This window comes from Rhipicephalus microplus, chromosome 2 (assembly GCF_043290135.1).
Source record: "Rhipicephalus microplus isolate Deutch F79 chromosome 2, USDA_Rmic, whole genome shotgun sequence".
NCBI classification, from domain to species: Eukaryota; Metazoa; Arthropoda; class Arachnida; order Ixodida; family Ixodidae; genus Rhipicephalus; species Rhipicephalus microplus.
Genome location: NC_134701.1, coordinates 210935512 through 210949886, shown reverse-complemented (window position 1 = coordinate 210949886; position 14375 = coordinate 210935512). Strand labels below are relative to the sequence as shown.

General features: G+C 43.0%; 1 protein-coding gene across 2 annotated transcripts; it reads left to right on the top strand.

Moving 5' to 3' along the window:
* Positions 1–807: 807 nt before the first annotated feature.
* LOC119170440 (large ribosomal subunit protein eL31) lies at positions 808–9507 on the top strand. 2 transcript variants are annotated; one of them, XM_037421610.2, is made up of 4 exons: positions 808–947; positions 1234–1469; positions 3552–3664; positions 9437–9507. In XM_037421610.2, exons 2-4 carry the CDS (start codon positions 1234–1236, stop codon positions 9472–9474), a joined length of 387 nt encoding a protein of 128 aa, XP_037277507.2. In that variant the 5' UTR covers positions 808–947; the 3' UTR covers positions 9475–9507. The 2 variants fall into 2 exon arrangements, with proteins under 2 accessions (XP_037277507.2, XP_037277508.2); XM_037421611.2 differs by having other exon boundaries at positions 856–982.
* The last annotated feature ends 4868 nt before the right edge of the window (positions 9508–14375 follow it).

The window sequence follows — 14375 nt, the reverse complement described above, 5'->3', positions numbered from 1 at the left end:
CGTTTACTTTCAGTTTTTCTTTTTCTTTTTTTAAGCGAGCCAGTGGGCGGCGACCGCAGGCGAGTGAAAGCACACCGTCTCTCTTTTATTCGCTAAAATCTCGCAAGCTATGCTTTTAAGTTTTCGTTGAATCCCGTGCGGTGGCGCTGCAAATAAATGCGCTTGCTGTCAAGTTTTTTTCTCCTTTACTTCATATCTCGCGTAATGTTTTGTAGCAATATGTAGAAACTGAAGGCATATTTAAAAAAAAAGCCAAACAATACAGTTGTACACGTGAAATTAAAAAAAAAATCTATGGTCACAGCGGTGATTCGAACCTGGGTCTTTTTAGTGGTATGCGAGCATTCTACCCCTCGACCACTTCGGCGGAGCTGCGCACGGCTCTTAAAACGACGACAGGTCACAGACTACCGATCGCAGCGCCACTAGCGGATTTGACCCCGTTTGGGCTTCACTTTTAATGCATTGGTGCTGCGGCCGGTCCGGGCACTCCCCTTGTTCTAGTACACTCTAGCAAACGCCAACTAGGGCACCATTTTGACCAGAGTTACCAGATGTTTCAAAAAGCATGGTTAGAACGCAGAAAGTGCATCAAAGTTATATTAACGCATTCAAAATTCAATGAATTGCATTCAAATCAATAGCAAATAATTTTTGATTACAAGTATTTCTATATTTTTTAGAAATAATGGAGGTTGAAACTTGCCTTTTATATGACAGTTACTATTGAGTATTAGTTTGAGTATATTGAGTATTATTATTGAGTAAAGGCTCTGAGGCCTTTACCTTGTGTTGTACGACCAGATACAACTACATTATGGTTTATATTTTAATGCTAGCTTTAGCCTCGCTTGTGGCCTCGCTCGTTTGTGTTTGGCGGACGGACATTGGCAGTCAACAAACTCTGTGCGACTCTTTTTCGGCCGACTCCTCGAGCCGTAACAACGGTGAGTGAATTGGTTCTCAATCGTCAGCAATCCTGGTACGACTAATTAATTAAAATGTTTTCCTTAACGTGTGCTGGTTTATGAGACACCCTTAGTTTGTATAAAGCTGTGATCACTTCATCGTTTTGCGTGCTACATTTATTAACGAACGTTCAAATCCGCGCTACCTACCGCTCAGCTGGAGACGTGCAGTCAAGTCTGCGTGTCGTGCATGCAACTTAAGATTTGTCTCTTGTGACCCATTAAACGGCGGTGTTCGCTGCGTGCATTTTTTTTTTTCTTGCAGATGGCAAGGATCAAGGGTGAAGGGAAGCGCGAGAAGCGCGGAAAGTCTACGCTCAATGAGGTTGTCACAAGGGAGTACACCATCCACCTTCACAAGCGATTGCACGGTATCGGTTTCAAGAAGCGCGCACCTCGTGCCATAAAAGAGATCAGGAAGTTCGCAGAGAAGCAGATGGGAACCTCAGACGTCCGAGTTGACACCAGGTTGAACAAGTTCATCTGGTCCAAGGGAATCAGGTGAGCCGGCAGTGTGTTGGCACCGCAACACAAAACCTTCAAACGTAAATGGAAATGTATCGCGTGGGCCCCAAAGTACGTTTGTCGCAGTTTCTGACTGATGAAATTTCATTGGTATCACTTCGGGTACGGTGGGTTTAGCTGATCTGCGAAATGACCTGGAGTCTCTTTTGATCAGTTCGCGTTTTGCTCGCTCTCACATCTGTCTATGAACCGCTGTAGCACGTAATTATAGAGCTATGAGTAATGTAGGGTTTCCGTAGTCGTAACAGACATTATAGAATTCTAGTCGGTCTGTTTTTCCCGCTACAGTGAGCATTGCCATCTCTTGGGACCTAAGCGCAATCTTGTGATAAAAGCTCATTTCTAACTGTAATGCTGATACCTTATTGAAGCTGTTTTATCCTCCGAACCAGTCAAATGTCTTTTTTTCTGTTAGTACTCAATGCAGTGAAATGCAAGTCAATTTCAGATGACCATGTGGTTGCTTGCTTGCTCTCCTTTCATATGCACCTGAGGCACTCGAACTCCCAACTTTATGGAGTGTTCGAGAATATTACACGCTGGTGCAAAAGAAACGGCAGGTGATAACTACCCGACTGCCTTTTCAACATGTGGGCACAGGGATTTAACGCTCGCCAATAGAAATTCTCTCGTTTATTTTTTCTCATTGGATGGTGGTGTTGTTCCATTAGGTGTGCCCTGATATTTGTATTTGTACAAGGCACACCTTAGTGACTACAATTATCTGCCAGGGTGGCCTATTAGATATTAGGTAATCGTCACCCGCCTCTGATGCACTGCTTTTAGTTATTCAACTTTAACGTGTACAGCTTCCTCAGCAGCCATTAGCAATCTGGGGTGATAATGGTAGTGGCTTTGCTTGCTGCTGGTCTAGGGATCACGGTTTCAGTGGGCTTTTTCTGGGTTTAAACAGCACCTCTTATGGAGATTGCCAAAATCGAAATTGGTAGTCCTTGCCCTTGATGTTGTCTGCTGCAAGCCGGTCGGCAATCTCGGAGGCCTCCATTTGCGCCTTTCTTTCTGGGAATTATTTGAAAGTTTGTTGCACCAGATATTGCTAGGTCCGTATTTGTGCTTAGGCCACCAAAAATTATGCCACCTGCCTTGTTGATGCCGATGTGCATACGCAGAAAAGCCCATTGTTCTGGCCATGGTTACCCATATTAAAGCGGATTAAGTGCAAAAATTTTTGTGTATTCATTCAGACATGTTGAAGTACACATAAATCGAATATTGAGTAGACGAGAACTGTAAAGCATTGTTCTAATAAGCAGGTAGCACTTGTTTAGGTGGTCTGCACAACCCTAGTAGTGTCCAAAGCACCTGCCTCTCAGCAGTTCCGACGAAGATGTTATCACTGCCCAACAGCCGGCACCAGGGTTTCTTGTCACGTCAATTGTGGGAAACCTGCGCCAATTGTGCCAACTGGAAATTTCTGCGCCATACTGCTTCAAGAGCAACCTTTCTCATTTGTGTCATTGCTGCGCCGTAAAGTGGTTTTGGAACCGAAAGTAATGTTGACAGCACGCATCGGGAGCGAATATTACGTAATGGTTGCCATCTTGTACACTTACTTTGCTGCAATTGAATGGAAATACACCAGTAGCACTTTGTTTCGCCTTCATTGTACTACAATTCACTTGTTTACTGTGAGTGATTTGGGACTAGCGATAGTGTTAGTATATACTGACTAGTTGCTTCGTCTTCAAGCCGTCACTGTGATAACCTGCGGTTGCAAATCATTGATCACTTGTTATTTTGTATAAAGGATTTACTGCATTGAAAAATAAAATGCTCAGCTAAGTTATGTCAAGACAGTGCACCCCTGCACAGAGCAGGTCTGCCATTAGTGTTTTCAACTAACTGCTACTGGTCAAAACAAATTTAGAACCTCCCACGGATCACATCTTGGCATTATTGTTACTTGGAATTAATGAACTCTGGGTTACCCCACAGCCCACGAGTTCGTTATTTTGGTGTTTGTTGTGCTTTACGAAGACAAATAGTCTGTTGGAAGAGGTTAGAGTTGACGTTAATGTATTCCACATTACCATGCAGGAGTGTTCCATTCCGAGTCCGTGTGAGGCTAGCCCGCAGGCGCAACGAAGACGAGGACTCCCCCAACCAGCTGTACACGCTGGTCACATACGTCCCTGTGGAGAGCTTCAAGAGTGAGTATAAACAGTTGCTGCAATGCTTAGTGCATCTGGGAACACTCAAAAGACCCCAAACTATCCAGGAGTTGAAATTTGATTGTATTGTTGCAGCTGTGCATTAGCCTACAACAAAAATGTAGCCGTAAGAATTTTTCTAGGTGGTGCCGTGATAGGGTAGTTACATGCGCTCAGTGATCTAAAAGAAGACCTTACATATTTCGCTTTTTCCTTTGCTATGTGTCATTCTGTTGGCTTGACTGTACTCCTGGCAGAGTTCTTGTCACCGTGAGAGGACGACAAGCAGCGACCACTTCCACCTTGAACACAGCATTGTGCGACCTTTGCTCTGCGGCACGCCTCTCGTGGGCGCTTGCAGAACTGGAGTGCAAGAGTGGTGACAGTTGTAGGCGGGGCCTATGCCGCGTCGTCTGCTAAATTGTGGCGGCTGTGCCGATTCTTGCTTGCTTTGCTCGACAAGTGCAGTGACTGCTGCTTGTTCCACCCAGCTTTTACGCCTTCATAAGTTTCAACCTTGGCCCGTCCATGAACCAAATCTCCAAACTGTGCTGCAGCTCGCAAAACTAAGCGTAAGCGGTGCCATAATAGGGGAGTTCTTCAGGCGACCATGTTATTTTATCTTTTTTCATATGCACCCGAGACACTCGAACTCTCACTTCATGGGGTGTTTGAGAATATTACACGATGGTGCTAAAGAAATGTCAGGTGATAACTACCCGACTGCCTTTTTTAACATCTGGGCACCGGGATTTAGCACTTGCCAACACTATTCCTCTCATCTATTCATTCCCATGGGATGGTAGTGTTGTTTCATTAGGTGTGCCCTCATATTTGTATTTGTACAAGACGCACCTTAGGGACTAAATTCGGCTGCCAAGGTGGCCCATCAGATATTAGGTAATCATCCCCTGCCACTTGTCTGTCCGGTGTGCTGCTTTTAGTCAGTCAACTTTGACACGTGCAGTTTCCCCAACAGTCGTAAGCAATCTGGGGTGATGATGGTAGCATGAATACTTAGTTTCAGTGACTTGGGCAAAGGTTCTTTAGTTTGGAAGGGCGGCTCACCACTTTTGTTCTGAAGTAGGGCTCAGCAAGCACATGGTCAATCTTGTGCTCAGTATGTCAAGCAAAAAAAAAAAAGTCACGCCATATCCACGGAATGAAGACAATAAGTGGGCGAAGCTCGAGAGACGGTGATCATCAATAAACCACAACTCTCCTGTGAATAGTTAGCCGATTACATCATTAAAAGAATGTAAGACTGTGCATATATTATATGAATCAACATCTATTTTGTTCTTTTTTTTTTTCGTTCATTCTTTTCACAGTCATGGCAGCTGAATTGCGAGGTCCTTTCATTATTACGGCTTTATGGTCTTTGAAGTGAAGCGAGAGAGGTTCTTGTACTGGCTGCAGTGTGAAATTTGAAAACACTAAGTCTGCACATCCCTAAGATTGTGGTAGGTTGCATATGGATATATCTGAGTGCGTGTTTGGAAAGCATGTGCTGCACGATGCAGTCATTGGCAATGAGGTTCGTGCGTCCGTACGTTCATGTGTCTGTTCATCTGTTGGATGGATGGATGGATGGATGTGGCTGTACCCTTTAGATCGGGCGGTGGCTAACGCCACCTAGCCGTAATACTTAGTGAACTAACCACTAGATTTATCTTTTTTTTCCTGTAAATAGTGAGGTTGACGATTCGAACTGTGCAGTGGAGGGTTTCATTTTCACTCGTGCCTTGACTTTAGCCACCAATTGGATAACCTCCTTCTAGGAGGTTATCTCCCTGTCCTTGTCTCCCTGTCCCTTGTCTACCCGCTTAAAGTCTATTTTGCCCTCCCTGTCCCTAAACCCCAGTGCTTTGAAAAACTCTGCGCCATCATCCTGAACTATAGGGTGAAGCCCCTTACAGAACATTATCAAGTGTTCGGCAGTTTCTTCTTCCTCTCTACACGCACTGCATACTGTGTCTACTCCTTCGTATAGTTCACATATGCGCCACCTGCTGAGTGAGTCAGACAACTAGGGGGTTACGAACCGGTCACAAAAGACATGCATGGACAGATCCGCGGCTTAAGAGCTTCGCCACTGAAAAAATTCGGGAGGGGGCGCATGCATATTGTGCCACCCCTTGGCTACATAACTGCTGAGTTGCTGTTTACCCAGTCACAACAATGTTCCTGCTGCTCATGTGACTCCTTTTGATCAGCCTCAAGGCTAGGCATGCCACGAAATTTGCGATGAATGCATAGCAAGGTCTTACATAACAGCTTTAAATGTGGGAAAGTTTTCATTTGTTAGTCACTTGAAAACAAAAGGATGTGAGCAGTTTGTCCATTTCAAAGTAGTGACATATCATTCGGGTGTTACCAGCACTGTTGCCTTCACGCGCTAGCCTATATGTCACCAGAACGCTGCCCTCATTTTTTTACTTATTTGCAAGCGAGCTTTTTCGTACCATTCTTGCAGACAAATTAAGCAGCGTTCAAATATAGTTTTTAGGTAAACTCATGCCAGGAAATTGGTGCACCAAAAAACCACTGCTGTCAAATCTTTCCTTGTGTCTGCAGGCACTGAGTGAAGCTTCCCCTCCTTTTTATTGCTATGCGGCCCAAGGCCCTCTCGTCACTTTTAGTCTTTCTTCAGCACAGCATGGAATGTTATATTATTGACTTTATTGTGCAAATGTCCAGCTGATAAAAAAAAAATCCTTGCATATTTACCAAGTAGATGCTGATAATAGAGTGAAGCTATGTCTAAAGGTCCATAATGTCAATGGTGAAGCACCGAATAGCTAGTATCATAAAGCATAGTTGGGTGGACAAGATGGACGGAAAGTCTATTTTCAAACCACACGTGCACTCTAAAGATTGTTTTGCGCACAGATGTTTCGCACCTGCGCTTCGGCTGTGCCTGGCACCTGGATGGATTGAAGTGGGATGGACATCATGCAGTCCTAAGCAGCTTCGCTCCTAAAAATTGTCAGTTGCGGTAATGTTTTGGTTAGCACGAAATAGCTTGGTAGATTAGTAGGTAAAAGCTGGATGGCACGGGGCGCCGTTGCGTATACAAAATCGGGCCCAATGCTTAATTTGCGCGCATACAACAAGAGCGAAGTTAGCTTCACCACAAAGCAATTGCGATTCGGCGAAGCCGCCACGCTTTAGCGGACTACACAACGGGTACTCAACCTACAGCTGTCGCTGCACTTACGAGCTAGTCCCCCAGTGACCACAAGAGCAGTTCAACGGATCACTGGCTGCAATGTTGTTCAAGGTGGAAGTGGTTGCCTCTTGCCTGCAAGTCCACAACAGGTTCTTTTTGTGAGTGACAGGAGCAGCCGATGTCATGGTGAATGCGGATTACCAAAAGGCACGGAGAAGAAAAGGGATTGGAATTTGTGGGGCACATATCCCTCGTAGCTCTGCCATGTTTGGCACTTGATGTCGTGACTGCATTCTGAACTCTGTTTACCTTAAAATTTTTTTAAAGAAATATTTAAATTGGTTTAGGGGCTTTTTAAGCAGTTTGTAATGGTACTTTGGGGACTATCTTGAAGTTTATGTTGGTGTAGAGGCATTATTATTGGCGAGGACAACCTGAGTCTGAACATTGTTTTGAATTCCCCCCCCCCCCTATGTTTTTGTAATAAATGTATATGAGAGGTTGGTGCCAATGCGTGGTGCCAGCTACTCCTCTTCTCTTGCGCAAAAGTTGACATTGCATGTTTTGTAGCAAACACAAGGTTGTACATATGTACATAGCACAACACTTGCGCAATGAGTCCACATTTTCAATACTGAGATGTGTTCACATCACACAGGAATGTGTCTGCACCACTTGGTACTGATGACGTCGTTACATTTCATTTATTACACCCTAAGGGCCCAAAGGCATCATATTAGGGGGCATACAGAGGTTTCTAAACAGTATAATACAATAATTGGTAACAAATCAAATCAAGCAAAATAACAAATGGATGTAGCATCGGGTACGCACACTGCGAAAAATTGGTCCCAAATCTGCATGTGACACCGCAAATGTTCTGAAAAGACATTAGTCTTGCGTCTGGGGAGAGTGAACAAAACGTTTATTTGATGTTCTGCACAAGAAAATCGATGATTGGTATTCTGGAAGCGCATCGAGGCACGTTAGACACAAGCGCCATCTGGCAGTTATCTTCGAAAACGAAGGCGTGCAGCCCGCGGAGAAAGATGCGCGCCAGTCTCGGAGGTGATAAGGTGTAGAATGCAAAGCTGCGGGCAGGTGTCACCACCGTGACGTCGTAGCAAAGCATTGGAAACACTTTCTGAGCATCGCGTTGCACTGTCAGCGCAGCGCGATAAACACTACATTCCTTTAGAGTTACTTGTGTGTGCCTCTTCTAGTATAAAGGTAGACATACAAAACATCGAAGCGTTGTTGTGGTGCCTCGGATATGCGTGATAATTGCTTTAATTGACAATTGCACAGATATGAACGCTAAACCTTGAGCAATATTGGTGGGCACTGCGGATAAGGTTGGCCGTTTGGTGCCGTTTGAGGTATCGTTAGGGCGTACAGACAAATGTACAGACAGGCAGACCAAAATATTTTCGTCGAAGGTCCCCAAGAAAGACTATAGTCTTTAAAATTCAACATCCTTTGTTAGGCGCATATTGGAAAAAATAAATGCACAGGTTTTGCAAAAGTAAAATAATCAAGGGCGTAAACTTTTTATGATTGTGTCCATCTTGAATTAAAAAAAGCTGTGAGGTCTTAGTGCACTGCGTCCATGTAGTTTGGCTTCCTTTCACAGTATAATTGCAATTTTGGCAAACTATTGAATTGTTCAAGTCATTGTCATGATCTGTGATGCACAAAAGAGGTGGTGTAGGAACTATAAAAGTGGTATTTTTATTGGTCCTACTAAATTAATAAGAGCTGCCACATGTTGAAGTCAGATCGTGCTTTTCCTTCAGTAACGGTATTCTTATAGCGTGAAACATCACAAAACTTAGGCCTCTCTGTCTGTAATTATTTTAAGGTAGTTCATTGTCCTGCTGGTAATTAGTAGGATGCAACGGAGAGAGGGGTGGTCCATTTATCTCATTTTGTCCCAGTTTGTCTGAACAGTTTTTATTGATTGCCATGTTAGCACAGCACAGTGTCTAAAGGTGATTTGTTGTCACAGACAACAAAAGCGTGACATTTCATCTATGGAGAACATACTTTTATTACTCTGCATATTTATTTTTATACCACCAAATTGTGCATTTCCACTATTTAGGATGCAATGCACTTCTGTTTACCTCTGACCGCAAGTGTATTTGTCATATTGAACCCTTTCTGGATTAGCAGGTACAATGTGATTTTCAAAACAGATATGTTTTATATTCCTTTTTTTTTTTTTTTGGCATCTTGAACTGGTCGGTAAATGTTAACTGATTTCTTATTGTTATAGGAGTTGCTGTACCAATAAATGCTCCATCAGGTAGTATCTCTATAGGCTATCCCTGCACAGAATGGAGTCTTCTAGAAATACAATTGCTAAAAGTTACTTGCACTATCTATTGTTGGAGTTAATTTAGATGTAAAATATGAAGAGTGTATAGTGGTGTCTCAAGAGAAATGCATGTCACTCTTGTTTCAAAACAGGCATGCTTCCGCAGCATTTTATTTAAGCTTTGCCATACTTGTGTCCTTTAGAGGATCATCCTGTGTGAAAACTGGTTTTAGGTTTTTGCATTGTACTAAACTCCTGCTTTTTCTTTCTCCTTTTCCAGAGCTCCAGACTGTCAATGTGGAGTCCAGTGACAACTGATGTGCATTGCGTAAAATAAAAAGGTGTACAGAATTTTTTCGTGTTGTTTATACGAAGGCGTTTCTGGATACTCTTCTCTTTGTATTGAAGGACAAAGACTACATGGGTGTAGAATGTCCGCTACAAAGAATAGTAGATACATTAGAAAATGTTCTCTCAAAACTTCTGAACAAAGGGCTCGATAGTGTTTTTAGCTGTATTGGATCTGTGACAGTATTGAGAATGACAAGCCATGACAATTTCAGTGTGGTGCAGAGGATGCAGCTGCTGTGCAATGCCACATTTATACCGCTTCAGTCAACTGCCGCTTATGTAGATCCATACAGTATTGTAAATTGCCGGTTACGTATTTGCTTGCTGATAAATACCATAGGCACGATATCTGAGTTACTGAGGTAAAGGTCCTTTGATATGCCCATCGGAGAGAGACCAGCACAAGCACATGAATGCAAGCATTCATCATCTAACAACTCGTAATTTTCATGATTATCATGCAATGCTTTAAGAGCGTTGATGGCTCTGGCATGCAGTTTTTTTGTTATTTTTTTATTTATTACATATTGCAGTCCGTAGACCAAGCAGGAGGGGCACAAAAAGAGAGCATAGCGAAAAAAGCAAACAAGTTATACAGCAAGTTAGAATACACAAAGCTACTGAAAAACAAGTCATATTAAATAGGATGCTTAGTTATACATATCTAGAAAAAAAAAGTGAACAAACTTCTAGAAACAGTTTCAAGCACAAAAAAGTAAAGCTACACAGTTGAAATAATAAGATGAGGTAATCTAGCATTGAAATATCAACCGTGTTGATTACACAAAAAGATGCATGTAGTTTTCAAAGTCGGGAATGCCACGTTCAGGAAAAACATTTGAAGGCAGTGCATTCCATTGGCTAATGGTTCTCTGAAAGAAGGAATGTTTGAAAAGGTTAGTACGTGCAAAGTAAGGTGTCAGATCATGATTGTGAGCATGCCTGGTTTTCCTGGAAGAAGAGGGAGAGATGTATTTACTGGGATCGATATTAAACTGATGATTACAAAGCAGGAAAAGAAACTTGAGTCTGGCGATAGTTCTACGCTGTTTCAAGAGCGGAATGTTGTTAGTAGCCATAAGTGATGAAGGTGAATCAAGATTGTGATAGGCATTATAGATGAATCTTACCGCTCTCCTCTGGACCATTTCAAGTTTATAAACATCCTTTTTAAAATACGGGTCCCAGGCTACGCATGCGTACTCTAGACGGGGTCGAATAAATGTATTATATGCAAGAAGTTTGATCTGAGTTGGCGCGTTTTTTAGTTTGTGTCTAAGAAACCCTAGTTTTCTAGAGGCGGAGGAACAAGCGTCGTCAATGTGGTTACTCCACGACAGTTGATTGGTAATATTGACTCCCAAGTATTTAAAATTGCTCACTTCGATCAACAGATTATTATTTAAAGTGTAGCGTGATGCAAAAGGGGTAATTTTATTTGAGATACGCATATAGACCGATTTACTAATGTTTAACTCCATCGACCAGGTATGGCACCAATCGGAGAGAGAATTTAGGTTGTTCTGCAAGCACTCTTGGTCCCTTTCACTTTTAATTGGCTTGTAAAGAATGCAGTCATCTGCAAAAAGCTTTAGGCTTATGGCGGAGGTGTCAACTGATGAAACGATGTCATTGATAAACATGAGAAACAAGACAGGGCCAAGGACACTGCCTTGTGGAACTCCCGAGGTTACAGGTAGAACCCCAGAGCAGCAGGCCTCGACCTGGACAAACTGTTTGCGGCTGGTAAGGTAGGAGCGGATCCAATTAATTACAGTAATGGGTAGGCCAATGTTTGAAAGTTTGGTGAGTAATTTACTATGGCAAACATAGTCGAAAGCTTTTTTAAAATCTAAGAAGATGGCGTCTATTTGGTCGCCCTTATCAAGTACCATTGCGAAGTCGTGAATTGTGGTGACAAGTTGAGTGGTAGTCGAGAGCCCCTTCCTAAAACCATGCTGGAAAGGAGTCAAAATACTGTTTTCTTCAAGAAATGACATTATGTAATGCGTGATGATATGCTCAAGAAGTTTACAAGGACCGGAAGTTAATGATATTGGCCGGTAGTTTTCAACATTTAGGCGATCACCTTTTTTAAATACGGGAATAACACGTGCCGTTCGCCAATCATCGGGAAGAATGGAATTATGAAACGAAAGACGAAAAATATGGGTGAAGACATGCGCGATAGGTTCGGCGTAACGTTGCAAAAATGCATTAGGTATGCCGTCGGGACCATCAGAAGATTTAGTCTTAAGATTCAGTAACAGTGAAAGGACACCTTCGACAGTTATGAAATCGGCAGATATAGTAGACAGAGAAATAATGTTTGTGTCAGCATGATCTCCCTGAGTGAATACTGAGTGAAAATACTGATTGAATTGGTTTGAAATTTTGACTGGATCGTTAACAATACAGCCATTTACTGATATCTCGGTCGGTGTTTTGTGCGCATCGCTCAAGTACCGTCAGAATCTATCCGGGTTAGTTTTCAAAAAGTTAGGAAGCGAGTGGTTGAAGTATCTTGCCTTAGCTTCGCTTAGCTGAGTTGCAAGCTGGGCCTTCAACGAGATAAGTCTGCAGGGTATTTTTTTCTTTTTTCTAGCTCGTTTTAGCTTGCGGTGCAAATGTATGATATCTCTAGTAATCCATGGGTTATTTCGGTTTTTCCTAACCCGTTTGCTTGGCACAAACTTATCAGTGCAGTAATGTATCGCAGTTTTTATTTCGTTCCAGGCGATCGGCACATCATCAGAAAGATTATCACATAAGAACCACAGATAATCCAAAATGGCCTGGTCATCCGCCTTCGAGTAATCCTTAATGACATGTCTGGTCTCTTGTCGGTGTGCTTTGTTTTCACCAATACCAAAGGATAAAAATACTGCTTTATGGTCGGAAATGCCACCTTCAATAGAGACCGTGTATTTGCATACATCGGAATTTAAAAAGACTAGGTCGAGTGTAGAACGGGTGTTTCCAGCCTCTCTGGTGCACTCATTAACAATCTGCACAAGATCGCACATCAAGGCAATGTCAGCGAGAGGGTTTAACATCGTTACATCAGAGCCAGAGCATGGAACGCGCCAGTCAACATTGGGCAAGTTAAAATCACCTGCAAGAATCAGACGATCATTTTTAAACGTGCACATGTGGTCATATAGTCTAGACAGATATTCGTGTGTTGAAGAGGGTGGTCTGTAGATGGCACATACGGTGAAGTAATGGCCCCAGCAGCTTACCTTAAGGAATAAACTTTGGTGCTCATGAATTTGTTGAAGGGGCCGAGCACTAATACAATCTTTGAGAACTATTGCTACACCACCACCTCTTGTTGGCCGGTCACGTCTGAAGATTTGATATCTCGGAGGAATTAGTACTGAATCATTTATACCTTCGTGCAAACAGGTTTCTGTGATTATTGTAATGTGAGGGTCGTAGGTGAGTAGAAGGTACTCGAGCTTGTCAACTTTATTTGACAGGCTTTGCGCGTTTACGTTAAGCACTCTCAAACTTTTGGACACACACTGTCGAGCGGGTCAATCAGAACCTGTAGCTTGCGGATTAAGGGCTACACGCACATTTTTGGCTTCATCCCAGCCAAAAAGTTTGCCATCAATTTTGATTTTGTCGTGAATAAGAGTAACCCGTTTCCTGCTGTCGCGTTTAGCTTTTGCACTTTCCCAAAACAGGCGGCGCTTGCGCAGCGTGCACTGGCTATAATCATTTTGCACATAAATATTGGAGCCCTTCAATTTATTTGAATTCTTTAAGACTTCTTGTTTCTCCTGATAATCTTGAAAGTAAGCTATGACAGGCCTACGACTACCTTGGCGGCCAAGACGGTGAATGCGGGCTATGGACTTGCACTTCACTCCCAATGTATTCTCGAATATATCGGTTACAACAGCAGTTCGAAGACAGGTGTCATTTTCATTTGTGTTTTCGAGAACACCATGAATGATAAGGTTTGCCCGACGGCTTCGGTCTTCGAGATCAGTTAACTTGGAGCTCTGCCATGACAGCACAGTTTTAAAGGAAGCTGCAGTGGATTCAAGAGCTGCAACTTCCGGTGATTTATCTTTAAATTCCTGTAGTTTGGCTTCAATTAATTGCTCGAAATCGCAAGTCCATGTCGCACATTATTTGTTCGTTCATCGATTTTAATAGCAGTATTTCAGCCTTCATATCTGCTTGGCCCTGAAGAATACTGTGTAATAAATCAGCATTTGTGGGTCCTGGGTTTGTCTCAACGTCACCACAGAGTGACATTTTGCATGCACAATAGCACTCATATGCAATACTTAAACAGGTGCTTGGGCACGGCACAACTACTAACATGACTTCATCACTAGTTTTTATGTTGGAAGCAGAGTAGCTAACCTGTACAACGAAGAAGAATTTCGTGGTCAGCAACATGGTCGCTGTCGTCTCGCCGTGCCCACTGTCGAAGTTTGTGGCCATTGGGGGAATGATGCCTATAAGCATGGCATAGTGTTTAGATAGCTTTCCATGAGCTTGCCCAAGCTTTATAAAGTAATTTTCTAAAGTACCCATTGCTATGGCTAATAGTAATACGCTGCCCTGCCGCGGTGGTATAGTGGCTAAGGTTTTGGCGGCTGACCCGGAGGTCGCGGGTTCAAATCCCGGCTGTGGCGGCTACATTTCCGATGGAGGCAGAAATGTAGGCCTGTGTGTTCAGATTCGGGTGCACGTTAAAGAAACCCAGGTGGTCGAAATTTCTGGAGCCCACCACTACGGCGTCTCTCATAATCATATGGTGGTTTTGGGACGTTAAACCCCACATCAATCAATAGTAATATGCTGCTGCACGCAACCTCCATTGTGAACTAAGCGATGCCAGGCAT